This window comes from Zea mays, chromosome 9 (genome assembly GCF_902167145.1).
Source record: "Zea mays cultivar B73 chromosome 9, Zm-B73-REFERENCE-NAM-5.0, whole genome shotgun sequence".
NCBI lineage: Eukaryota > Viridiplantae > Streptophyta > Magnoliopsida > Poales > Poaceae > Zea > Zea mays.
The window spans coordinates 162,870,648-162,898,544 of NC_050104.1; the positions used below are offsets into that span (position 1 = coordinate 162,870,648).

At 49.4% G+C, this 27,897-nt stretch overlaps 1 protein-coding gene across 3 annotated transcripts; it reads left to right on the top strand.

Moving 5' to 3' along the window:
* Nucleotides 1-3,542: 3,542 nt before the first annotated feature.
* Nucleotides 3,543-26,676, top strand: LOC100216569 (uncharacterized). Of its 3 annotated transcripts, none has more exons than XR_004852395.1 (12): nt 3,543-4,003; nt 4,225-4,550; nt 23,419-23,633; nt 23,766-23,789; nt 24,304-24,484; nt 24,617-24,836; nt 24,910-25,045; nt 25,293-25,312; nt 25,396-25,538; nt 25,638-25,715; nt 26,022-26,065; nt 26,144-26,186. XR_004852395.1 is itself a non-coding variant. In NM_001142987.1 (12 exons), exons 1-12 carry the CDS (start codon nt 3,768-3,770, stop codon nt 26,476-26,478), a joined length of 1,704 nt encoding a protein of 567 aa, NP_001136459.1. In that variant the 5' UTR covers nt 3,645-3,767; the 3' UTR covers nt 26,479-26,647. The 3 variants fall into 3 exon arrangements, 2 of the variants coding, with proteins under 2 accessions (XP_035817969.1, NP_001136459.1); NM_001142987.1 differs by lacking the exon at nt 25,638-25,715 and adding an exon at nt 26,383-26,647 and having other exon boundaries at nt 3,645-4,003; nt 26,144-26,206; XM_035962076.1 differs by lacking the exons at nt 25,396-25,538; nt 25,638-25,715 and adding an exon at nt 26,383-26,676 and having other exon boundaries at nt 25,293-25,336; nt 26,144-26,206.
* The last annotated feature ends 1,221 nt before the right edge of the window (nt 26,677-27,897 follow it).

Consider the following 27,897-nt stretch of genomic DNA (forward strand, 5'->3'; position numbering starts at 1 on the left):
TATTATTCATTCCGATCATAAAGCTTTGAAGTATTTGAAAGGTCAAGCCAAACTAAACCGTCGCCATGCCAAATGGGTTGAGTTTATCGAAATATTTCCATACATTGTGAAATATAAGAAAGGTAAGGACAATGTGGTCGCTGATGCCTTGTCTCGAAGGAATGTGTTGTTGAATCAACTAGAGGTAAAAGTTTTGGGTCTTGAAAATTTGAAAGAAATGTATAATGATGATCCTGAATTTTTAGAACCATACAATCATTGTAAAGATGGAAAAGGTTGAGAAAAATATCATATACACGATGGATTTTTGTTTAGAGCTAACAAACTTTGTGTACCAAATTCTTCGGTTAGATTGCTTTTATTGCAGGAGTCACATGGAGGAGGTTTAACAGGTCATTTTGGACAAAAGAAGACTTATGAACTGCTTAGTGATCATTTCTATTGGCCCAAGATGAGGAGAGACATTATCAGATTTGTGGAGCGTTGTGTCACCTGTCACAAAGCTAAGTCAAAACTGAACCCTCATGGTTTATATACTTCTTTACCCGCTCCTAAAATTCCTTGGGAAGACATAAGCATGGATTTTATTTTAGGGCTACCGAGGACTCAAAAAAGAGAGATTCTATTTTTGTTGTGGTTGATAGATTTTCAAAAATGGCTCATTGTATTCCATGCAATAAGAGCGATGATGCTTCACATGTTGCCAATTTGTTTTTGAGAGAAATCTTGAGGCTACATGGAGTTCCCAAGGCCATCGTATCTGACAGTGATGTGAAGTTTGTGAGCTATTTTTGAAAAACATTGTGGGCAAAGCTTGGGACTAAACTTTTGTTCTCCACCACATGCCACCCTCAAACTGATGGACAAACTGAAGTGGTGAATCGTACATTGTCAATGCTGCTGCGAACAATGGTAAAGAAGAACTTGAAGGATTGAGAGGAATGTTTGCCACACGTGGAGTTTGCTTATAACAGGGCAGTACATTCTACAACTAATTTATGCCCCTTCGAAATTGTATATGGGTTTAAACCTATTGCTCCGATAGATTTGTTGCCCCTTCCATTACAGGAAAGAACCAATATGGAAGCTTCCAAGCGTGCTGCATACATAAAAAAGATATATGAGAAGACCAAGGAAGCAATTGAGCTCAAAGCAGTGTGCAAGGCTGTAAGCATGAACAAGCATAGGAAGAAAGTGTTATTTGAACTGGGGGACTTGGTTTGGATCCACTTGCGCAAGGAGCGTTTTCCTGATCAGCGCAAATCCAAATTGATGCCACGAGGGGATGGTCCATTTCGTGTTCTTGCCAAGATCAATGATAATGCATACAAGATAGATCTTCCACCAAGCTATGGCGTGAGCGACACGTTCAATGTTGCTGACCTCCTACCATATACGAGTAAAGATACTTCAGAGTCGAGGACGACTCCTTTTCAAGGGGAGGATGAGGATACGACCACGCCATTAAGCAACACGTTACAACCCCTAAGTCATACTACATCAACTCAAGTACAACCAACATCATCACCAACCCAAGTCTTTGATGGATCAATTACACGTAGCCGAGCTAAGAAGCTACAGCAAGAGGTGCACGCGCTACTTTATGAATTTTAATTAAACACTAATGAGAACTTTATGCTACGTAAGTCGTGTATGTTGATATTACTTAGGTTCACCAAATAGGAAGGACAAAACATATCAAGGGCGAATCAGTAAGAAGAGATATGTCCGAGTCAGTCCAGCGCAACAGAACCGTCCAGAAGAAACAGTCATATCTTTTGATTCCCAAAAGCTATGAAAGCCCATAAGTACTTTTTGGAAAGCTCTTGAAGTCTAGTTTCCAATGCTTCTAAGGCTGAGTTAATCAAATCTACCAGAAAGGCAGCCGGCATACTTTAGTGCTGACTGGTCAGAAGGTCAACAGTCTGTTTGATGACCAAGTTTTTGTATTAAACTACATCATTCTACAAAGTTTTACATTTAAGGTACTAACTTTGAAAATACATTTTATGTATATTTTATGTAAGTTTCATATTCCTCTATTTCTCCACAATCAAATTATAATTTTAGGCGAGACTTGATTCGTTTCTGTACCACGAGTCGTCATATGTGTGAGACTTGATTCTAGCACACATTTGATTCGCGCCTGGATTTGCCCTTAAATTCGGGTGTGACAGTGACCTCGCAAACGCTCCAGCTACTGTGGTGGCGTTGGGGAAGAAGGAGAAGCAATAGTTGGAGGTCGCGGAGCGGCAAGCGGTTGGGCCTGTTTGTTTTGTCTTTTTTCTGACGAGCTTTTCCGAGAATCTGACTATGGGGAGAATCTGGTTGTGTAGAGAATTTCAGTATTATGGAGATTACGTGAGAAGGAAGATGAAGGGGTTCATAAGGTTTAGGATCTAGAAAGTGACAGACTCCTGTTATCATGATGACTCGATCGATTCTATGTTCACATTGATTTTGAACTGTTTTTTTACCAAAGTGATTCTCATAAAAACGGTCTGAAAAGTTAGATGTTTGGCAGTCCGCGGCAGCTTCTGATGGCTAGAAGCTAAAAAAGCAGAGACGTTGTGTACTCGCTCTACGCCCCAAGGCAAAGAGTGAAGCCGCAGAGTGATGGGGGAGGCCATGAGGGAGATAAGTGCTGCCTTCTACGGACTGGTGCTGCAACTAGAGCTGCTTTATTCATTACCAGCTGCTATGATCTTTTATGTCTTGACGTGCCATTATCTGCAAAAACAATCTGCTCTATTGATTGCAGATATCATCACAACAATGCTGTTGCTCATTAGGCTGAATACATGATGTGTCTGTCAAGCCAGCGACGTACCCAGCACCCAGGCACCTCAGTCGGTAGCCTAGGCTGCTTTGCCGTCATGATGGATAGAAGCAAAAGAAGCAAGCAAACAGTGTAGCAAGTACATGATGAAGGCGTAGACATAGAATATCGTAGCCTAATCTCTTAGGCTGTCTCTAAATCCTGGGTTCACCATTGTATCAAACTACTCTTATCGAGAAATGTATTATTTGTTCGTTGATTAATTTCTCATGGCGTCGCAGAATCGATTTGAATATTGATAGATAAGATTTGGACAGTCCATTAGTTTACCCTCACCGTTTAAGAAGCTATCTATTTTTTAAGTCCTCATAAAACTCAAAATTTATCTAAAATTATATTTGGTCTTTTAGAGAGTAAGAGTTACTCTGAGAGCGAGTTTGCAATGATTAAATGATGCAGTAACTGACAATCTGTAAGCCAGCCATGTGCATGTTGCCATTTTGCTAAGCCAGCGAAGCAAATTTGTCCTCACCATCATCACCAGTTTAATAATTACTCCTACGAATTAATCTAATATGCTACAAGAAGCTAAAGCAAATCTGAATCTGACATCCACCGTCTTCACTCAAGATTTCAGATCCAACCTCCACTCGGTGGAAGGGAATAAGTGATGGGATCAGATCAGAATAACTAAATGATTAAGAATACGTCTCAATCACACAATGATGTATGATGAGATGAGATCGTGTTTTTTGTCCTGTCCATGGTGGTGGGGTGGCCAAGTTGGGGGTGGTGAGGTGGCCAAGAGAGAGACCAGCCAGGGAGTAGCCCGGAGCTGAACTGCAGACTGCTACTAGACTGCTGGCGCGGAGTGGAGGACGAGTGGTGTTGCCCACGCAGCGCAGACGCAGTCTCCTTTTCATCATCAAGTCCGGAGGGAGAGCCGGAGAACCGGTTCAGCCAGCAGAGTCGCCAAAACAAAAGCAAAATGAGGAGCTCCGTCTCTGAGCGCAGCCTCATCATCGAGAGCGACGACGACGACGACGACCATCCCCAATCCCGGTCATCCGCCGCCGCCCGCAGCAGAAGACGCCACCACCAACACGAGGAGGACTCCGCCGCAGGATCCGACTCCGATTCCGGTTCCTCCTCGTCCTCCTGCGGCACCCCGCGCGGTCCGGCCACCGACTCCTCCTACACCCAGCAATGGCCACAGAGCTACAGGTCAAAATCCCTGCTTCCCTTCTTTGCGATTTGATTGGCCACTACATTTTTGGCTTACATCGTCAATCCTGCATGCCCCTGCACCCATGACCCTTCCATTCCTTTATTTCCCGGGTGGACTTGAAATCTCAAAAAATATAGATCCATCGAAATGGCCGAAATACTAGTTTACATGTCACGTCAATCACAAATATTTGTCTCGCTCTCTTTCTAATGTACAGGCAGTCCATCGACATTCTTAGTAGCGTGCAGTCACCAAATCTGAGCTTCTTGGGAACCCCAACTCTAAGCAGATTGTCCAACTCTTTTCGGGGTAAAACCCCTGAAATCATCTCCAATCTTGTTAAGCCACTTCTTCGCCCCACTACAAGTGATGACCACCACCACCACCACCAGCAGCAGCCTGAAGAAAGAAAGAGTTCTCAGTACCTTCTGCCTTCGAGAAAACCATCTTTGCAACAGATTCCTGAGGATCAAAAGCCAGTGCCAGTTGCTCATGAGGTGTCTCCGTATCATAAATGCACTTACACCCAAGCAGTTGTGAATGGTAAGCATCTACGACTGATTTATTTATGATGTTTATGACACATGTCTGCCTCTTTTCCGCTCCTTTTCAACTCAACATGATAGATAGGCCCCTCAATCACCTGTATCATAGACATGAGGAGATCCACCAATCAAATCTCTCTAACCAAATATACACAGGGTCGGCCGACGGTTAACGCCTGGTGCATGACCCACACACGCTAGCCATATTTGGCTATCTAATACGCCCCCGCAGTCGAAGTGTCAGTACAACAAACGTTTAGACTAGACTGGAACTCCGTAAAGACTGACGAAGGCAGCTCTTTGGTGAAGATGTCAGCGAAGTGAGATGTCATGGGGACATGGAGGACACGAATATAACCAAGCAAGGTTTTAAAGTCGTCCGACTAGTTGCGATTAGTCACGATTAGTCGGCCTTATCGCTGGAGTAAGCACGATTAGGAGCTTCGACTCGATTAGGGCGACTAGGAACCGATTAATTGTCCTAGTCACTGACTAATCGCGATTAGTCGCCCGGTTAGGTGTTATGACCGACTAGTTTATGCCTGGTTTGGGCCTGTAATATGTCCTTTGTTCTATGGGCCGGTGGCCGGCCCACCATCTCTACATTAAAAAGTACTCCCTCCGTTCCAAACTAGTATTCGTTTTAGATCTTGATTTTTATGTCTATATTCATCAGGATGATGATGAATGTAGACACATATATAGAATACATACAAGTATTTTATGAATTCACTAAAAAAGGAAAACGAATTTTATTTTGGGACAGAGGGAGTAGAAACTCTGTGTTGCCCTACTGTACCATAGTAGCCGCCGCCCCTTCTCCAGCATGCGACCGCACCCCCTCTGCTCCGACGGCCCTCTACTCCATCGCGGCCCTTTGCTCCGGCGACCCTCTGCTCCATCGTGTGGCTGCTGCAAAGGCCTCTGCTTGAGGCTCTGCCCTCCAGTGTGTGGCGCCCGCCTCTGCTCCATGCCTCCACCAGAGTCCACCGTCCAGCATGCGGCCATCCTAAACTTCGGAGTTCAGACTTCAGAGTTCACAGTTCAGACTTTCTGACCACTCTAGAGAACATCAGATTTCTTCAGAGTTCACAGTTCATAGTATGTTCTGAACTTCAGACCGAGATGAACATCTCTTCAGATGGTAATGCCTTTGTTCTTTTGTTTGTTCACTTGTTCAACAGTATTGTGCATGCCTGCTACAACTATAGTGTACTACTGTACTGTAGTCCTGCTACAACTATATATATACATATGGTATTGTTATAGGTGGACGACTATAGGACGACTAGGAGTCGACTAGGCTCGACTAATCGAGCAAATCAACGACTAATCACGATTAGTCACCTTATCAGTGCTCAGGCGACTACTTTGCAACAGATTCCTGAGGATCAAAAGCCAGTGCCAATTGCTCATGAGGTGTCTCTGTATCATAAATGCTCTTACACACAGGCAGTTGTGAATGGTAAGCATCTAAGACTGATTTATTTATGATGTTTATGACACATGTCTACCTCTTTTCCGTGCATTTTCAACTCAACATGATAGATAGGGCCCTCAGTCACCTGTACCATAGACATGAGGAGATCCACCAATCAAATCTCTCTGACCAAATGTACACAGGGTCGGCCGACAGTTAACGCCTTGTGCATGACCCACACGCGCTAGCCATATTTGGCTATCTAATACGCCCTTGCAGTTGAAGCGTCAGTAGAACCGACATTTAGACTAGACTGGAACTCCGTGAAGATTGATGAAGGCAGCTCTTTGGTGAAGATGTCAACAAAGTGAGATGTCATGGGGACATGGAGGACACGAATATCACCAAGTGCAACGTGCTCCCGAACAAAGTGTAGATCAATCTCTACACGCTTGGTGTGATGGTGTCGAACGGGGTTCGAAGACATGTAGACAACATTGACGTTGTCACAGTACAACAAGGTTGTCTTGCGGAAGGGAGTGTGCATCTCAGACAATAGTTGGCATAACCAGGTGGCCTATGCAACGGTGTTGGCAACAACTCAGTACTTAGTCTCGTCGCTGGAATGTGAGACAATGTTCTGATGTTTGGACAACCAGAAACCAGGTTGTCACCAAGAATTATGGTGTATCCGGAGGCTGACTTCCGCGTATTTGGACAGTCGGCCCAATCAACACCAGAGTAGACGACAAAGTCTTATTGAGGACAAAGGCTCAGAAACAAACCCATGTGCAAGGTACCACGGACGTAGCGCAAAGTGCGCTCGAGAGTGATGGAATAAGTCTTGAGCATCTAGAGGACAACAGTCGCTTTTGACTGTCCTCTGTAGTCCTTTAGCATCTAGAGGACAGCTTGACTGTCCTCTGTAGTCTCTTTAGCATCTAGAGGACAACAGTCGCTTTTGACTGTCCTCTGTAGTCGCTTTAGCATCTAGAGGACAACAGTCGCTTTTGACTGTCCTCTGTAGTCTCTTTAGCATCTAGAGGACAATCCTGTTGTGTAGTGTGTGTGAGAAGGTGCGGTAGTGCAGCCTCTAGGGCTATAAATATGGGTCTCCAACCCTTAGATGGGTATGGCATTGTGTAGTGTTTGAAGAAATAAACAAAAAATTGCCCCAACTCATAGTGTCATCCTCTTGATGAGAGTTAGAGTCCCTCTACTTACAATTGGTATCAGAGGCAAACTATCCTGCAGCCTAAACATCTCTTGCTCATCTCCTTCCTGCGCCTCTCCCCACACTCAGTCGGCAGCAAGAGCTCCAACTGTTCCTTCCTCTCCTGCTCAGACGAGCAACCTTTCATCTGAGACAACCTCTTCCACACGCAACAACCCCTCACTAGCCCACCATGTCCCTACGCTCGGTCACTTCGAGTGCGCGGCGCCAGCAGGAAGCCGAGGTCGCCGCGGCACAAGAACGAGAGCGAGCAGCAGCAGGCAGCAGCGGCTGCAACGACAGCGGCGAGGGAAGCACGGCTGGCGGCAGCGGAACTGGCAGCAGCGAGAGCGGAAGTAGAAGCAGCGGAGGCGGCAGATGCTGCACGTGCGGCGGCAGCAGAGCTCGAGGTTCTGCGTGGCAGTAGAGCTGGCAGCTCTGCTTCTGTCGACGACAACACCGACGAAGAGCTCAGGCTGGCGAGGGAAGCAGCGCGAGAGCAGGCGGCACAGTGGGCAGCCGCACACCCCCATGGGGGCGCGCGTGGCGGCAGCCCAGATAGGCGCCGACACGCTGACGGCGCTCTGGGCGAGGGCGCACGCGGCGGCAGCCCAGACGGGCGTAGACGCGCCGGCGGTGCTCCCGGCGGCGGCGACCGGGTCGACGGAGATCGCGGCCTCTACAGGCGGCGCGACTCTCCCTCCCCGGATCGGTACCATGGTCGCCGCATGGCCCAAGCCATTGTCAGGGACATCGGTCCCGGCGGTGGGTGGCCTACCCTCACCAAGACCAACTACGTCGAGTGGGCCGCGGTGATGAGGGTACGACTCCAGGTTCGCCAAATGTGGGAAACAGTTCGGTACGGCGACGTCGACTACCACGAGGATCGACGGGCGCTGGATGCCCTCATTGCTGCAGTCCCGTCCGAGATGCAGTTTTCGCTTTCCCAGAAGCGGACTGCCAAGGAGGCCTGGGACGCCATCGCTGCGACCCGCATCGGCAGCGACCGTGCCCGCAAGACCACACTGCAGGCACTTCGCAAGGAGTGGGAGAACCTGGCCTTCAAGCCAGGTGAGGATGTTGATGACTTTGCTCTCCGCCTCAACACTCTGTTGCAGAAGATGGTGCAGTTCGGCGACGACACCTACGATGAGGAGAGAGCTGTTGAGAAGCTCTTCCGTTGCATCCTCGAGAAGTACAAGCAGATCGCTCGCTCGATCGAGTCTCTGCTAGACCTCTCCACGATGACGATCGAAGAGGCGATAGGTCGTCTCAAGGTGGTCGACGGCGACGAACCACAGGCTCCCTCTGGCCCTATCACTATTGGCGGGAAGCTACATCTCACTCGGGAGCAGTGGGAGGCCTGCCCGGGTGACCAGAAGAAGGGGGAGTCCTCGACACGAGGCCGCAAACACGGCAAGCCGCGCAAGGCGCGTGGAGGCGCCCAGGTCGGGGCGCGAGGACATGCTGAGGGTGGTGCCCGTGGAGGTGCCCAAGGCGGCGCCGTCGGCAACAAGAAGCCGGCACGAGACGACGGCTGTCACAACTGCGGCAAGCTTGGCCACTGGGCCAGGGACTGTCGGCAGCCACGACGTGGTCAGGCCAACGTCGCACATGCGGAGGCGGAGGAGGAGGCCCTGCTCCTGGCACATGCAAGCATCGAGCCATCTCCAGCGGCACTCCTCCACCTTGATGAGTCGAAAGCACGCGCTTTCCTCGGCGACGGCTCCAACAAGGACATGATCGAAGGATGGTGCCTCGACACCGGCGCCACTCATCACATGACCGGCCGACGGGAGTTCTTCACCGAGCTTGACTCTAGCGTCCGAGGCCCCGTCAAGTTTGGGGACGCCTCCGGTGTAGAGATCAAGGGCGCCGGCTCAGTCGTCTTCACCGCCACGTCTGGTGAGCACAGGCTGCTCACCGGAGTCTACTACATCCCCGCGTTGAGAAACTCTATCATCAGCTTGGGACAGCTGGATGAGAACGGTTCGCGCGTGGAGGTCGAGCACGGAGTCATGAGGATCTGGGATCCCTCTCGTCGCCTTCTTGCCAAGGTACGCAGGAGTGCAAATCGGCTTTACATCCTCAATGTGAAGGTGGCACAACCTTGCTGCCTTGCTGCTCGTCGAGACGACGGGGCATGGCAGTGGCACGAGCGCTTCAGGCACCTTAACTTCGAAGCCTTGAAGCGGCTCAGCGCCAAGGAGATGGTACGAGGCCTGCCGTGCCTTGACCATGTGGAGCAATTCTGCGATGTCTGCGTGTTGACAAAGCAGAGACGACTCCCCTTCCCCCAGCAGTCGAGCTTCCGAGCCAAGGAGAGGCTCGAGCTCGTGCATGGAGACTTGTGTGGCCCGGTGACACCAGCCACACCAGGAGGACGACGCTACTTCTTGCTGCTCGTCGACGATCTCTCCCGCTACATGTGGGTGATGACCCTTGGTAGCAAGGGAGAGGCTGCGAACGCCATCAGGCGTGTGCAGGTCGCTGCGGAGGCGGAGTGCGGCCGCAAGCTGCGCGTGCTGCGCACCGACAACAGCGGTGAATTCACGGCAACTGAGTTCGCGTCGTACTGCGCGGATGAGGGCGTTTAGCGCCACTACTCCGCGCCGTACAGCCCGCAGCAGAACGGCGTCGTCGAGCGGCGCAACCAGACGGTTGTGGGGATGGCTCGGGCTCTCCTCAAACAGAGAGGAATGCCAGCTGTCTTCTGGGGAGAGGCGGTGGTGACAGCGGTCTACATCCTCAACCGCTCGCCCACCAACGCACTCAACGGGATGACACCGTACGAGGCTTGGCATGGGCGCAAGCTGGCGGTCTCTCACCTACGGGTCTTCGGCTGCCTCGCATTCACCAAGGAGCTTGGCCACATCAGCAAGCTCGACGATAGGAGCACCCCGGGGGTGTTCATTGGCTACGCGGAGGGCTCGAAGGCCTACCGCATCCTTGACCCAAGAACACAGCGTGTGCGCACGACGCGCGACGTAGTGTTCGACGAAGGGCGAGGATGGGCGTGGGACAAGGCGGTGGACGACGACACGACTCCGACGTACGACTTCACCATCGAGTACGTCCACTTTGAGGGAGCTGGGGGAGTAGGCAACTCTTCTCTGAGCAGGTCTACCCCAGCCCCCAAGTCTCCACCGACTCCAGCGCCAAACTCTCCAGCTCCTGCTACAACGAGCTCTTCACCACCACGCACTCCAGCCACGACTCCGGCTACAGCGAGCTCTTCGCCACCACGTACTCCAGCATCGACGGTACCCTCTCCGGGAACGTCCTCTCCGACACCAGCTCGTGTCGAGCACGACCCAGTGGAGCTCGTGACCCCTCTGTCCCGCGACGAGGAGCGCGTCGACGCGTGCTACGACGGCGAGCCGTTGCGGTATCGAAGGGTGGAGGGCCTTCTCATCGACCCGTCGGTGCCAGGCCCTGCATCTCGCATTCTGGCAGGAGAGTTGCATCTTGCATGCGACGATGGTGAGCCTCGGTCTTTCGCGGAGGCCGAGAAACATGCGGCTTGGCGTGCCGCGATGCAGTCGGAGATGGACACGGTTGAGACGAACCGCACCTGGGAGCTCGCTGATCTCCCTCATGGTCATCGCGCGATCACCCTTAAATGGGTGTTCAAATTGAAGAGGGATGAAGCCGGCGCCATAGTCAAGCACAAGGCTCGCTTGGTGGCACGCGGTTTCCTACAGCAGGAGGGGATCGACTTCGACGATGCTTTTGCCCCCGTGGCACGGATGGAATCCGTGCGACTCCTCCTTGCGCTGTCAGCCCAGCAGGGCTGGCACATTCATCACATGGACGTCAAGTCGGCGTTTCTTAACGGCGACTTAAAGGAGGAGGTCTACGTACACCAGCCGCCAGGTTTTGCGATCCCTGGCAAGGAGGGCAAGGTGTTGCGCCTGCGCAAGGCTCTCTATGGCCTGCGACATGCACCGAGGGCGTGAAATGCCAAGCTGGATTCCACGCTCAATGGAATGGGTTTCACGCCAAGCCCGCACGAGGCGGCCATCTATCGGCGGGGCAATGGAGGAAGTGCCCTGCTGGTGGGTGTCTACGTCGACGACTTGGTGATCACCGGCGCCAAGGATGCAGAGGTGGCATCGTTCAAGGAAGAGATGAAGGCCACCTTCCAAATGAGTGACCTGGGGCATCTCTCCTACCTGGGGATTGAGGTGCACCAGGGAGACTCCGGGATCACACTTTGCCAGACCGCCTACGCCAAGCGCATTGTTGAGCTGGTTGGGCTCACCGACTGCAACCCAGCTCTCACTCCGATGGAGGAGAGGCTGAAGCTGAGTCGCGACAACACGACGGAGGAGGTGGATGCTACACAGTACCGACGTCTTGTGGGGAGCCTTCGCTACCTCGTCCACACACGGCCTGACTTGGCATACTCCGTCGGCTACGTTAGTCGGTTCTTGCAGCGACCGACGACGGAGCATGAGCAGGCTGTGAAGAGGATCATCCGCTATGTTGCGGGGACTCTCGACCACGGTCTCTACTACCCGAGGTGCCCTGGGGAGGCACACCTTGTCGGGTACAGCGACAGCGGCCACGCCGGTGACATCGACACTAGCAAGAGCACAAGCGGGATCCTCTTCTTTCTCGGCAAGTGCCTCATTAGCTGGCAGTCGGTCAAGCAGCAGGTGGTGGCCATGTCCAGCTGCGAGGCCGAGTACATAGCGGCGTCCACTGCTTCGACTCAGGCGCTCTGGCTAGCTCGACTGCTCGGTGATTTGCTCGGGAGAGACACTGGAGCTGTGGAACTCAGGGTGGATAGCCAGTCCGCTCTGGCATTGGCCAAGAACCCCGTGTTCCATGAACGGAGCAAGCACATCCGGCTGAGATACCACTTCATCCGAGACTGCTTGGCAGAAGGGAGCATCAAGGCGCGCTACATCAACACCAAGGATCAGCTTGCAGACGTGCTCACCAAGCCCCTTGGGAAGATCAAGTTTGTTGAGCTTTGCTCCAGGTCCGGGATGGCCCAACTTTCTCACAAGACGACGCCCAAGACTTAGGGGGAGAATGATGGAATAAGTTTTGAGCATCTAGAGGACAACAGTCGCTTTTGACTGTCCTCTGTAGTCCTTTAGCATCTAGAGGACAGCTTGACTGTCCTCTGTAGTCTCTTTAGCATCTAGAGGACAACAGTCGCTTTTGACTGTCCTCTGTAGTCGCTTTAGCATCTAGAAGACAACAGTCGCTTTTGACTGTCCTCTGTAGTCTCTTTAGCATCTAGAGGACAATTTTGTTGTGTAGTGTGTGTGAGAAGGTGTGGTAGTGCAGCCTCTAGGGCTATAAATATGGGTCTCCAACCCTTAGATGGGTATGGCATTGTGTAGTGTTTGAAGAAATAAACAGAAAATTGCCCCAACTCATAGTGTCATCCTCTTGATGAGAGTTAGAGTCCCTCTACTTACAGAGAGTGTCAAGGTGTGGCTCCTAGGGATCATGGACGTGGAGACAGACTTGCTGAACGCCATAAGATATGTCTGGCCCAGTGAAAGTCAGATACCGAAGAGCACCAGCAAGGCTACGAAAATCTATTGATCAGGTACATGGTTGCCATCTACTGAGAGCTTTGGATTGATATCAATGAGCATTGAGCATGGCTTGCATTTCATCACGCTCAAGGATCTCAATCATATAGTACCGCTGGGAGAGGAAGAGACTCGAGCCTGTGTGTTGAACATGCATGCCTAGGAAGTTATGAAGAGCACCGAGATCCTTCATAGGTAACTCATGTTGAATGGCACCAATGGTACCTCAGAGCAGAGTGGTACAATGTCATCAACATAGAGTAGGAAGTAAACCATGTCTGCTCCATGCCGATAAACATATAGAGACATGTCTCATTTGGCTTCAATAAAATCAAGTTGTAGAAGGTGAAAAGCAAACTTGTGCCAAGCACGAGGTGCCTCCTTAAGTCCACAAAGTGAACAATTAAGGTGCTACATATAATCAGGATGAGTGGTATATTCAAATTCGGATGGCTAAGCGTAATAAACTATCTCTGACAAAGTACCATGTAGAAAGGAATTGTCGACATCGAGCTGATGAATAGGCCAGGAGCGTGAAACAACCAAAGAGAGAACAATCCATATAGTAGTAGGCTTGACGATCGAGCTAAATGTCTCAGAAAAATCAACACCGGAACTTTGGATTAAACCATGAAGAACCCTATGCGCCTTATATCTCTCAAAGGATCCATTTGCTTTGAATTTTTGTTTGAACACCCATTTTCTTGCCACTACATTGGACCGAGGTGGCCGAGGAAGAAGATCCCACGTGAGATTGGACAACAAGCTGAGTACTTGGCTTCCATAATAGTGTGCCAATTCGGATCACCGAGGGTGGCCCGATAGGTCCTAGACTCTTAGGTACTAGAGACAGCAGTGTGGTTGTGAATAGTGTGGGCTAACGAGAGTTGTGCTTCCCTCGAGTAAACATGCCATGCTGATTTGCCATAGGAGGGACGGGTACAACATCAAGAAGAGGCATAGTCAGTGGTACAAGCGCTAGGGTGGTCACCGTCTTGCGTGCCATGGATGTGGGCGTTAGGAGCGGCACCATGGGTAGCTGGACTGGCACCAAAGGAGGGCGCCAAGCATAGACAACATTGTGGATGCTGCGGAGGGGCCGGTGGGGAGGGCACTGGCTGCAACCTAGAGGGAGAGCCACGAGACCGCATGGAGGCCTAGGATGCCACCTGGGTGTTAGAACTATGTGATGCAGCTTGCGGTATGGTGGGAATCGGTGCAGAGCCCATAGACCGTGGCCCACGAGGCAAGCGTCGCGGTGGTCCCATAAGCATCGAAGGCGTCCCACCGACCTAGCGCGAACGCAGACTAGGGAGCCAAGGCGGTTGCAATCTGACCAACATATGCATTAGGGGTGGTGAGTCCAGGGCACTAGGTGTTGCACGTGTCTGTGGCGCCAAAAGCTGCACATGGCGTGCGGTAAGGAATGCCCCTACAAGCAACAAACATGGTGATGGTGCAAAGGGAACTGACACAAGATTAGTGAAATCCTTCCGGAAATCAAAAGTCGCTCGAATGAGAGAAGAATTCATCGAAGACCACATGACAAGAGATGATAAGACGATTTGTGTGACAATCAAGGCAATTCAAAGGTAGGTGGGAGTGCTAAGTGTTGCAGCCAAAACGTAGGAGGAACACTGGTCTGGAAAAGGAAGGAGCGAATGACATTGTTTGTAGTGTGGATAATGGGGATTTAACTATTTGCCATCCTTACGAAAATCCCTTAATCATGTGTCACTAACACATGAGTCATTGACATGGCATTTTATTTACCACTCACCTCCAAATAGTGGCAAAAGTTAATTTTCCGTGGATAATTCATTCAGCTTCACCGTTCTGAGAAGAGGTGTAGGGGCAGGCCATGCTCAACTGTATCCCGTGAGAGAGGAAGAACATTTGGACGCTAGTGTTGGGGACTTGTTCTCAAATGCTTCGAATTAAGAACAAGGCAACATAAAATGTTAAATGTTAATGACCTTCGTCCATTGAAGCATTATCTCCCCAGGGACACAATGCACTTCGGACGAAGGTCATGAGCAAAGATTACGAAGGTTATACCTTCATAATCAGAATTGTAAGATAATAAAAGATGTAATATAAAATATACGACATGAAGGAATAATATGTCAAAACACATAAACTTATTCATATATTTTATTATATAAATTCAAATATCAAGACATAACATTTAATCACATTTATACCTTCGTCTTGGCAGAAGGCAATAATCCAGGTGTCGCGTGCAAGCGATTACAAGATTGTGTGAACAGTACAGGGGTACTGTTCACCTATTTATAGGCACATGACGCAGCCTGTGTATAATTACATTTATGCCCTTTACAATCGACTACAATAATGACACAAAATACCATGGGTCTTTGGGTCATTTCATCTTTAAGTCGGTTCACCCCTTCGTCTTGAGACATGTCACTGTGCCGAAGCTTTATAGACGATAGCTTCTGCATTGCTTTTGAGAGGATCCGCTGAAGGTGTTTCTTTCTTCAGGATCTTCGGCTACGAAGCATACCCCCAACAGTAGCCCCTTCGCGGTGCTAGATCGTTTTTCGTAATGAGCTTGATCCGTGAAAAAGTCTCTTAGGCTTCGGGATGCCGAAGATCCTGAAAAACACCTTCCCTGAGCTCGTTGCCGAGAAACGATTAAAATAATCCGAGCGCGAGGTGGCCCCACCATGCAACAGTTACACGCGTCCTGGCGATTCACCTTCTCGGGCTCTGTGGTCCACCGTTCAGTGGGTGCGGGCGGCTGTTTGTCCGGTGCGAAAGAGTTGACGATTTACCTTCCCACCTGCGGCACTATATAAACAAACGAGTAGGTGTGAAGTTACCACAACATTCATTGCTATTGCACTGTTTTGCTGCCAAAAATTTGACCATAGCCGAAGCTTGTTTACTGCATCGTCAACCCTCTATTCATTTTGCTCAAGCTTCGTAACAAGAAAGAGCTTCGACAAAGTTAATTTTTTTTTCAATTTCATCAAAAAACAAGAAATTCAATCATCAGATGGCTAGGGTTCGCTCAACAGCTAGGGTTACTCGCGACGGAGAGGAAGCCGAAGGTGCCGAAACTGCTCCAATCTCTGAAGTGATGCAACGGTCAGGGCTGGTAGTATCGGAGGATGCCCCTGCCGTTGAAGCTGAGCAGGTCGATGCTGAGGAATTTGAATCTGAAGATGATTACAGCGCCGTGCCAACTAAACCCAGCCACTTGGAGTTTGGGAAATCCACCGTTACCGAAGGTGATATGTCTAAGCTGATGAATTTTGGATATTTTAGTGAAGCAAAGAAGGAGCTGGTTCGTTTCGGCGGGGAGGAGATTACCCCGAAGCCAGGAAAGGATGAAGTAGTGGTCTTCAAAAGCTTCTTTAAAGCTGGATTAAGATTTCCTTTAAATGGGATGATTGCTGATGTTTTGAAGAAGTTTGGGATCTACCTTCATCAGCTAACTCCTAACGCTATCGTTAGGCTTAGCGTTTATATCTGGGCCCTTCGAAGCCAGGGGGTGGAACCATTTGCCGAAGGCTTCTGCCGAGTGCACGAGCTTCATTATCAAACAAAAGCTAGAGGAGATGGGCTGCATGAAAACTTTGGCTGCTACAATTTTGCCTATCGCAAGAATACGAAATTTCCAGTTATCAGCTATCGTAGCAAGTGGCCAGCTGGCTGGAAGTCTGAATGGTTTTACGTCAAAGTTGATGAAGAAAAGGAGAAGCTGGTCCAAAGTCCGCTAGAATTAATCTTCGGAGAAACCAGACCCCAGTGCAACATGACACCGGGGAGTCCAAGCCAAATTGCTCTGGCTGAATTTCGAGTTATTGCGGAGCATATTGGCACTAGGGACTTAGTGCAAGAATTCTTGGCTTTCAGAGTGTTCCCAACTTTGAAAGAGGGGGACATGCCTAAGCTAAAGGGAAATTTTTTGTTTAACTCTTAGGGCCCACGCGCCCTTGTAATTCAGCAAACAATGTTGTTCCGGCCCGCACTCTTTTCCTCCCGGGGGGTGAGGTTTTTAACGAGGCAGAGCCATGTAATATACCGACAAAAGCCCCCGCAAAAACAAAAAACCCAAGTGCAACCATGTCGAAAAAGACCGCTTCGACGGTCTTCGACATTCGACCAATTCGAATTCACCGCGACAGGTAGCGTAGACTACCCTCGCGTGTGACACACTCCGTGCAAAAGTCGCCTACGGGTGCAGCCGGACAAGCACAACAAGTGCGTCATACGAAGTCTTACTAAAAGACACTCCGTGAAAAAGTCGCCTACGGGTGCAGCCGGACAAGCACAACAAGTGCGCCATACGAAGTCTTACTAAAAGACACTCCGTGCAAAAGTCGCCTACGGGTGCAGCCGGACAAGCACAACAAGTGCGTCATACGAAGTCTTACTAAAAGACACCCCGTGCAAAAGTCGCCTACGGGTGCAGCCGGACAAACACAACAAGTGCGTCATACGAAGTCTTTCACCGAAAGACACTCCGTGCAAAAGTCGCCTAAGGGTGCAGCCGGATAAGCACAACAAGTACGTCACACGAAGTCTTTTACTAACAGACACTCCGTGCAAAAGTCGCCTAAGGGTGTAGCCGGATAAACACAACAAGTGCGCGATACGAAGTCTATCACCCAAAGAAGGAAAACAGGCCATATTACAATACAAGTTGTAGATTACATACACTCAGCGAAGGGTCACTAGACCCACCGCACAAATAAATACAATTGTGCCCTCCACTACCGCCGGACAACGCGAGGGCACCACACACTACATCGGCTCAACCTTCGGAATGATGCCCGCCTCCCTATAATTGAACAACATTATTTTTAATTCCTCACCCTCAAAAAGATCCCGCAGATCCCCTTCACCAATACTCGTCCCAATCGGCGAAGACAGTAGATCTTGTTTGCCAAACCGATCCACTCGAAGGCGGGTCCGCTCCACCCCCATCCGACGGCGCCTACCACTTCGCGACATCTCACCAACACTATGCTTCAAAACCACTTTTCGTCGCCGTCGTTCGATCCTCGCGCTGGGGAGATCAGACACCTCGCCAACCTCCAACCGCGGCGAGGACTCCGCCGCGGCCGCATCTAATGCAACAAAATAATCCAAATCTTCACCCGACGACTCTTCGCTCTAGGAAAACGTACTCCCAAACTCATCATCAAACGAAAAAGACTCAGATTCAGAACCAGACACACTATAATCAGCAGGCACTACGGTAGCGGCCACCACAAAATTCGTATCGTCAGCAAGGGTTGTCTGCGCAGGCCCACACGTCGGAACCTGCGCAGCAACTGAGTTTTAGTATCACAAAAACAAAATCCTACATCCAACACCCCTAGCACTATCCCGCCACCTGCGAAGGGCGGGCCGACGCCGCCGGGTCTTCGGCAACTGGCGCGACCGCCACCGAAGTGTCTTCACCAGTCGGCACGGCGGCCTCCACAGGTCCCTCGCCAACATCAGTCGGCGCCGGCGACTCCTCGATCCCCGCCCTCACACCCACTACCAGAGGCACCGTGCTCTCCAGGTCACCGAGGTCTTCGACCTCCTCATCATGCGCCATCTACAAAAATAGCAACACATATTCACAAAAAAATATTAATTCATAAAAACCCGTACCTGCTCCATCGCTCGGTCGGACCTTTCCCGGACAATATCACGACCATGAGGGCCCCACATCCTATCATACAGCGCCCCAGCAGATCGCTTTAGCACCGGGTCTTCGACCTGGAAGATTTCGCGTTCGAAGTCTTCGTCCGATCGGTCAAAGACTTCGAAGTGCCTGCATCCCTCACGAGAAAAGGCATTCATGGCCCCTTCGCAGGTGACGAGCGAGGCGAAGGACATGAGACCCGTCACAATTGTCGGCAGCACCTCTAGTTCCTCCTGCAACCACCCGAGAAAGCGGAGACCCACTTCTTTACCAGACGCATCAAAGGGGGCGGTACGCGCACCAAGCTGCCGGTACGCATCCACAAGCAATGCATGCGCTCGATCGACCTCTGTGCGGGTAGAGGCCTCCGCCCTGTCCAGACAGCCGCGCATGCTACTGTGGTCCGCCTCCGCGGCGCGTTGGTTGGCGAGATTGGCCTCAGCGCGCGCAAGCTTGGCCTCGGCACGCGCGCCCTGGGCCTCCGCGCAGGCCCTGTTCGCATCCTCCTTTTCTGCCGCCAGCTGGCGGCCGAGGTCCTCCTTTTCAGCCTCTGCAGTCGTCAGTTTCTCCTTCAACTTGCGGGTCTTGTTCTCCGCGGCTGATTTGTCCTGCACCGCCTCAGTATGCTGCGCCCGGAGGCGCTCAATCCTACCCTCGAGTCGTCGCCTCTCGGCAGCGAACTCTGAGGTCAGGGCGCCCGACACAACATGTTTGGCGAAGGAGGCCGCCTGGCGCAAAAAGCCGTCAAATTCGCAATCATGTAAGAATTACAAATTGCCGAAGTCCAAGACGACTTACATGCTGCAGCTGCTGCGTTGCATGCTTCAGCTGCTGCGCAACCGAGCCCGCCACGTCTATGGCGGCGGCGGCCGAAGTAATCTCGCCGTTGGCACAAAACTTGGACCAGGGGTCCTGCGAAGACCCCTTCGCCTCGGTCGTCGCCGCGACCGACGCAGCCGCCACCGAAGCCGGGACAACAGCCAGTTGCCCAGCATTCGACCCTGCATCACAATCTTGTCAAAGACCCAAACCCCGTCAAAAAAACTCATCAACAAGTCCCCGCCCTGTGCGGGCGTCGAACATCATGACACCGCCCACAAGGTAGTCATCCACGCAAACATCCATGAGGACGTCGGCCCCACCCGCCACTGCCTCGGCAGTCCGCGGCGGGGACGGTGACCCTCGCTCCTGTGCGGCCTCGGCAGGAATCGGCTTGCCGGAGCCAGGAGCGATGAACTGCGCACCCTGCGAAGGCTTGCTGGGGCCGGGGGCGGCGGGTTTCGCAACCGGCGGTGGCTTGCTGCTGCCAGGGGCGCCAGACTTCGCGACTCCCCGCGCCTTCTTGACCTCGCGACTAGGGTCCCCGACCCTCGCGAATGCCCGACGCTTTCGCGCCGCGTCTTGGCGATCCTTATCCATCACTGCCGATACAACAGCAGCAATATTCCATCCATAATGAAAAATCTTCAACTCAGGAGCTAATCGGGATGTAAACATGTCTTCGCCGCCCGCCCGGGGGATCGGAACATTCCTAGGCCAGCGACCCCCAGTAACCTCCAGCATTCGCGCCGAAGATTCCCAGAGCTCGGGCGAAGACATCCTCCCCCCGGGGGCCGCGCAAGTTCCCAACAAATCGACAGCAAAACGGTCGGAGACCCCCAACCCCTCAACTGCAGTACCTAGTTTCCTCTTTTTAGTGGTCGCGGCCGGCACAGCTCCCCGCGAAGGGCCCTCGTCGACCGCAGCAGCCGCCCTTTTTCCCCGGCGGTCGACAACACCAGCATCGTCGTCTCCCGGGTAACCGCCATATGGCAGACGGTTCAACTCGAAAACACGGTTCAAACGAACATTAGAACCGCGAATATCCCAACTCCGCAAGGTTTTCTTCTTCGGCACGTATCGCCCTACAATCCTTGAGGCCTCGGCCTGCACTTCACGCACAAACGCGGCCGGGTTCCGACCCCGCAGATCCAAGGCGAAGGCAGGACTTCGCACCAACTGATCGCCCAATGATGGCATCCTGCGAGGGCATACTTCGCCAAGTACCCATCCATGCGCCAAGGGCCACACTCCATATCCAATGAATTCTTCAACATGATCGCGCCCACTACTCATGCGGACAGCGTACCGAAGGGCCCGTTCGTCCTCATTGTCCTCCGCCACCTCGAACGGTGGGAACGCCACATAAAAGTGAGAGCACATGATGGCGGCAGGGAGCCCAGGGAGATCTTCAACTTCCCCACCAGAGACATAAAACCAATAGTCCCACCAGTTGCCCCACTTGTTCCGAGCACAAGGGACTATTTCCACAACTTCCGCCGAAGTCTTCCCAGTCCTCGGTGTGAAGGTGCACGATCCAAATTGTGCAATCTTATTTCCTATTTTCTTCTTTTGCCAGTGCAGACAATAGTTCTTGGCGAAGACTTCCACAGACGGCTGACCGCCGTACGACGCAACCGCCCAAACATACTTCGCCAGGGCAACCACGGCGTTAGGTGTCAACTGGTGGACCTGCACGTCAAATCTCCGCAAAACCTCCACTACGAAACGATGCGCCGGGAGGCGAAGGCCGGCAATGAAAAACGCCTCGAATACAACCAATTCGCCCTCCGACTCGGGGATCTCCTCGGCGCCCGAAACCCGCCCAACACCGTCGCCGAAGTATCTAAGCTGCTGCATCTCCTGCACGCGAACCGAGGAAATCCTCGAAGTGTCGAACTCCACGGTGTGGCCCGGCTGCAACTCCGTCGCCACCAAATCGCTTAGGGTATGCTCGGACGACGGACCGACCGACGATGCACTCGCAGCAGATGAGGAAGAAGACATTGCTACGTACCGTCGGCGGCGGCGTGCGGTCACACGGTCTAGATTTCCGAAGCAGGAGGGCAGACGAGCGGGTTGAAAAAGTTAGGGTTTCCACGACGCACGCAACAGGTAAGAGATAGTCCCGGCCGCACCGCCCCCTTTTATAGACAGGACGCGGCGCTTCGGGAAACCCGCAGTCCAACAGTAACACGTCCATCAACGGTCACATTTCAAAAACCCGCACGGGACCACTTCGAGCGAGGGCAGCGTCTCCACCATCTAGCGACGTCTTTGGCACCAGATGACTTCGTCGAACTGGCCCCTCGGAGGGCAAATGTTGGGGCGAAGGCGAACACGCTACCCTTCGCTCGATGCCTTCGTCGTCCCGCCGCACCGACGAAGACCACATCCACAGAACGCACCCGAGCAAGCCGGAGGCGTCGATCGGATGAAGACCAGCGCGACCCCCCTTCGTCCTCTCTGTGGCAAGACGAAGGCTCTACCAGAGTCTACCAGTCCCACGTCCTCACCGCGCTGGAGGCCCAGGTGGGATTCGGCCCACTGTAAAGGGCCCCGCACGAATAAGTGTATTACGGGCCGCGTCTGTAATAGCCTTTTCTGTAATGACAGTCTGTAACCCCCTCTTGTGGGAATATTCTGGGGATAGACCGGGTACTCGAGGGCATAAACGTTTTTGACAAGGGACGGGTGGTCGCTCGAGTACCTATAAATACTCCGTACAGTGCCCTTGAGATGCCAGATTAACAGAGCTCTTGCCACCCTACGTTAAACTTTGCTTGCACTCTTTCCACATTCCCGTTGGATCTACTTGCCTAGGACAGCAAGTTCCAACAGGCGGGTCCAACTGGGCCTATGGTCATGGTGGGAGCCATCTTCGCCATGGTCAGCTCCTCGAGTTGTAGGTCATCTGTAGTTGGAGAAAGGTGGGGAGGGGGGTTGCTCCATCGGAGATGAAGAACGAGGGCATTGAAGCGCTCGATGAGGCTGCGAATGATGTTGAAGACGAGCTTGTGGTCGGAGATGGGCTCGCCGACGTTGCGGAGGTCCTCTGCCATGTGCTTGTAGCGTCGGTAGTACTCGGAGACCGAGAGGTCGTCTTGGGAGGAGCGGAATTCTTGGTCGGCGAAGAGAGCTCGCGTCGTGTGGTTACCAAGGAATTGGGACTCTATGGCGAGCCAAGTGGCATGGGCGGTCGCGTCATCCTCATAGACGGCGTCAGCGATGCTGTCAGAGATGGTGCTAGGGAGCCATGTCCGCACGGCGCAGTCCATGCTCGCCCAATCTGGAGAGTAGGACGCAACGACATCAGAGAGGACGTGTTGCTGCAGTGAAAACTTGCCGACGGTGAGGAAGGACTCACGCCATCTCGTGAAGAAGGCGGAGTTGAGGTCGAGGATGAGGGGCACGGGGGCGTGGATATTTTGCACGGCAACCACCTGCACGTGCAGATTGACGAGTGTTGCCGCCTCGTGGTGGAGAAGAGCCTAGTGGAGAGGGGGGGTTCGCCGGCATGAGTGACAGCGTTGGTGACGACTAGAACACACACACACACTGTAGCCATATTTAGCTGTATAACATTGATCATTCAGCACAACCATATGTGGCAGTCACAGAAAATAGTTCTGCAAGCTGTACTTTTGCTCAAGGATAAACCTGATATTTTCTTTGGGCCTAGTTATGAGGTTGCCCTCCTTTTTTCCACTTTGCAATCTTGCCCCTACTGTTTTTGGAAACAGTAGAGGCAATGGTTCAACGTGAAAAATAGGACAAACTCGCAGTTGCCTGGACAGCAATGTTTGGGCAACCATGCAATTATCTATTACCAAAATTTGTAGGCCATCAATGTATCACTGTAGTTCTTATCCTTTTATACCTATGTACTCACCGTTTTGAAGTTTTACTACGTGTAATTTATTGAAGTTCGATCAGAAATGTCATAAGCAGCTTAATTTTTATTTGGAAGGTCAAGCTTTATACTTTGGTTCATGTTGGGTTTCATCTCTAGCCTACCCCAACTTGCTTGGGACTCGAAGGCTTTGCTATTGTTTGAAATTTTGGTAATAAATGTATATGTAATCTGAAACATGTAATAGATTTTTTGTACCATAGATAAGTCCTAAAACTTCTAATGAGAATTCTCTTAATTGACCATTGAGCTTGTGCTATGCTTTTATGCAGGAATAAATGTTCTATGTGGTGTGGGAATCCTATCAACACCTTATGCCATCAAACAAGGCGGGTGGCTTGGACTGGTGATACTCTGTTTATTTGCAATTCTAGCTTGGTATACTGGTGTGCTCCTGCGCCGCTGCCTGGACAGCAAGGAGGGCCTTGAGACATACCCAGATATTGGTCATGCCGCCTTTGGAGCCACCGGCCGTATAGCCATCTCAGTATGGTTCAAATCATTAATCCTATAAATAACAACTGCCATTCAATTTCTGCACATTTTCAATATGATGTGAATGGAGGAATGCTTTTGTACTAACTTACCTTTTTCCTTGTTTGTGGTTTCCCTGTTGCAGATAATCCTGTATGTGGAACTGTATGTAAGTGCTTATTGCCAACCTTCTATCCCAATCAGAATTAGGCGTTCCAAGTAGTGAAATGAAACAATCTGCACCCAACAACTTGCATAGCCTATAAAGAACCAGAAAGGGAAAACACCATAGCTATCAACACTAAGGTTACTACACTATAAGCTCAATTATAATGCCATCTTTCAAATAAAAATAAAGAAAGAAGTACCTTCACAAGAAGAAGAAAAAAGCTCTGGTTCAACATGATGATAGGTCATTAGCCATATTCATGCTAATCCATATGCCGTGATAATTCAAGTTGAAATTGCTAGAGTTAGACAAGAACCAAAATAATATCAACCTCCTAGACAATAGTAAGACCATGCAAAGTAGACTGTAGAAGTGACAAAGGTTGGGGGCTAAGGTCATTCTTTCAGTAAAATAGAAAACACGGCAGGTTTAGCCGTTTAGGGTCTTCTGATGTTGAAACTAAAGGTAATGTTTCTTTCTTTTTGATGAATAACAGTCCTAATCTGCTGTGCAGGCCTGTTGCATCGAGTATCTGATATTGGAAGGTGACAATTTATCAAAATTATTCCCTAATGCGCACCTGAGCGTTGGGAGCTTGACAATGAACTCCCATGTACTTTTCACAATCTTGACTACCATCATAGTCATGCCGACCACTTGGCTTCGTGACCTTAGCTGCCTGAGCTACCTTTCAGGTCTCCATTTATCTGTTGCTTTGCATTTTGGTTGACAATGCATTGTCAGTCAGTGTGTATTCTTTGCATTTAGTTCAGATGTCTACCCTCTTGGTGTACCACTCATGGTTTCTCACTATGTTGTGTTTGTAGCTGGAGGTGTTTTTGCATCAATCCTTGGAGTCATCTGCCTATTCTGGGTAGGAGTTGTTGATAATGTTGGCTTTGAGAACAAAGGAACTGCTCTGAACCTCCCTGGAATCCCTATTGCAATTGGATTGTATGGTTATTGCTACTCAGGGCATGGGGTGTTTCCAAACATCTACTCTTCTCTGAAGAAGCGCAATCAGTTCCCTTCAATCCTTTTTACTTGGTAATTAGCTTATCCATAATCCATATTCTTTTTTCCCCTGAAATGTAGCGCTCATATTTTTTTTTATTATCAGCATTGGGCTGTCTACCATTTTATTTGCTGGTGCAGCGGTGATGGGATACAAAATGTTTGGTGAAGCCACACAGTCTCAGTTTACACTGAACTTACCAGAGAATTTAGTGGTTTCAAAGATTGCAGTTTGGACCACGGTAATTTTCGCTGTATAAACCATTTGAAATTTCATTTCTAAAAGAAGTTAAGAGACCTGAACTTTTGGTTTGCTTAGTGCATGGAACAATGATATCATGGCATATGCCTTTCATGCCACGATAAAACTTGCCTAAGCTAATCTTATTAGGATCTTTTGTCTAGGATATTAGTCTTTTTTATCTGATTTGAGCAGTTCTCATATTTTGATTATATCATGCTGAACAAGTCTCTCAACTTCTATTGCAGGTGGCAAATCCAATAACCAAATATCCTTTCTTATATTTGGCTGGGTAATTCTTTGTTTTTCATGATACTTGTCAAACTTTCTATGTCCTTAACGAATAATCACATATGCATTAACCATAACCCCACTGACTATGAGTTTGGAAGAGTTGCTTCCACCAAATCAACAGAAGTACTCAAACATAGTCATGCTTAGATCAGCCCTGGTGGTGTCAACCCTCCTCATTGCTCTATCTGTACCCTTTTTTGGTAAGTTCATGAGCGTATTTGGTACACTAATAAGGTGTTTGGTTTGAGAAATAAGTTAGTCCATTATCTTCTCACTCACTTTTTTGTTTGGTTTTGTAGAATGGAATAAGTTAATCCATTACCACATCATTCCTTATGGGGGTGTTTAGTTTGAGGAATCACTCCATTCAAAATGAGGTGATGCATCATAAATTCATTCCTCATATTAGTACTAACTAACTATAAGGAATGAGGTGGTGATGAATCAACTCATTACATTCCATAAACCAAACAAAAAAGTGAGGAGTGAGAAGATGATGGACTAGCTTATTCATCAAACCAAACAACCTATATAGCTAGTTAGTACTAACATGAGGAATGAGAATTTGAGAAATGGACTCATGATACACCACTTCATTTTGGATGAAGTGATTTCTGAAACCAAACATCTTCTAAGTCACCAATCAATCATGACACCAACCTGTTTTTTTTGAGTTTTGACAGGACTTGTGATGGCCTTAGTTGGTTCTTTACTTACGATGCTTGTGGTAAGGATCTGTGTTCACCTCATCAGATGTTAAATGCTTATTATGAATCCGTGAGGCTAAAGCATGCTTTCATTGTAGACCTATATTCTACCTTGCGCGTGCTTTTTAGCAATTCTTAGGAGAAAAGTGAGCTGGCACCAGGTATGTATATTTGCAATTAATACTTACCAGAGTTGCATTGTTTCGTTAACAAATAAGCAGAGATGTCAGTATCCTACCTAAGATGCTGATTTGCTTTGAAACATGGTAGAACTAATGCTCTGTCCCTCACTTTGCGTCATGCTAATGCTATTAATGGGACTTCTTTCGATCGGCAGGTAGCAGTATGCTCGTTCATCATCGTGGTTGGGGTTTGCTGCGCTTGTGTGGGAACATACTCGTCTCTGTCAAAGATAATCCAGAACTACACATGATACAGTTGTTCCTGCAATCCAAATTTATGTCCAAACTCAATGAGCCAAACTGCCCAGCAAATTAGTCAAGTCGATGTATCATAAATTTGTGAGATGTCCATGTTTGCATGTTAATGGATCAACACAAATAATACGTTTGTGGCAAGGATTTGAGACAATATTTCTGAACAAAAGATGAGGTTGATTTTGTGTTGTGGATGTCTCGTGTCAAGATTCTTTGCGAGCAAATGGAGAAGAAAATTAAATTAAGAGAAGGAACCTGCATTGTTGTTGTTGGGCAGAAGAATTGCAGCGAAGAATGTGAGGGGGTTTGCTTCCTGCTTTTAGGGATCAGTTTTTGAATCCATGTTTATTCGTTTAAAATCTACGTGGGATATGCCTAACAGTCACAGCTTTGTTTGGAACCTTAAAATTGGCAAACACCCTCCTCACGATTAACAATTATTTTATTAGCTGACTTAATCCAGATAATAATTTATTAGATTACTAACAATTAGCTCTAGGGGTTCCAAACAATTAGCTCTTCCTCCATAGTATCACTTTATAGAGATTAATCTTTTAAAAGGTAAGCTGATTAAGGTGAAGATCTCAACGTTGATGATCAAAGGATCTAAAATGAATGGATTCTAGAGCAATCAAGAACACAAGTAAGAACAGAAAAGGTGCAATCAACTGAATCATTTACGAATGCGGGGTTCAGCAAACTAAAGGTCGATGTTGATAGATTGAATCTAAGCTAAAACCTAAGCTCTATCATGGATGGCGACTGTTGATTATATAGTCTAAGGGATGTGCAAGGACTCCTATCCACATCCATAATATCAACATCCATAAGAGTCCCAATACGTTACATGCCCCAAACAACCCTATTTATCTTGACATATTCTACATATTGATTTGTTTCATCGATTCTCGTCTATATGGAATTTGCACCTTAAAGCAATGTCATTAGTTAGGTAATGAAATTAGCTTTCCATCTATATATGAATCACCAAAAATAGTTTATATACGTCATGAGTGTCTATTTTACTCCAGCCTCGCCTAGATTACGAGGACTCAAACTTGGCTAGGATTGAGACTCCAACTTGGTTTGGATGTTATCGTTTTTTTTGATAGAACAGGAGGGGCGAGCCCCTACTGGAATTTTATTAAAACTTTAAAACGACAGAGTTAGGAACATACAGGAAGATATATTACAGAAGGTTATAAGTGTTGGTTTCTACTGCCAATGTTGAAGCCATTCAGGGATGGCCGAATCGAATCTGCCTTTAGCTCTATGAGTGACTAGATGTAATTCTTTTGTGAACTCATTTTTACATTGTTGCACCGTTGGGTCCTTGTCCTGAAAAAGCCAGGTATTACGGCACTTCCAAATGCTCCAAGTCATGAGAATGACGATTTCCATAGAGAAGGGAACAT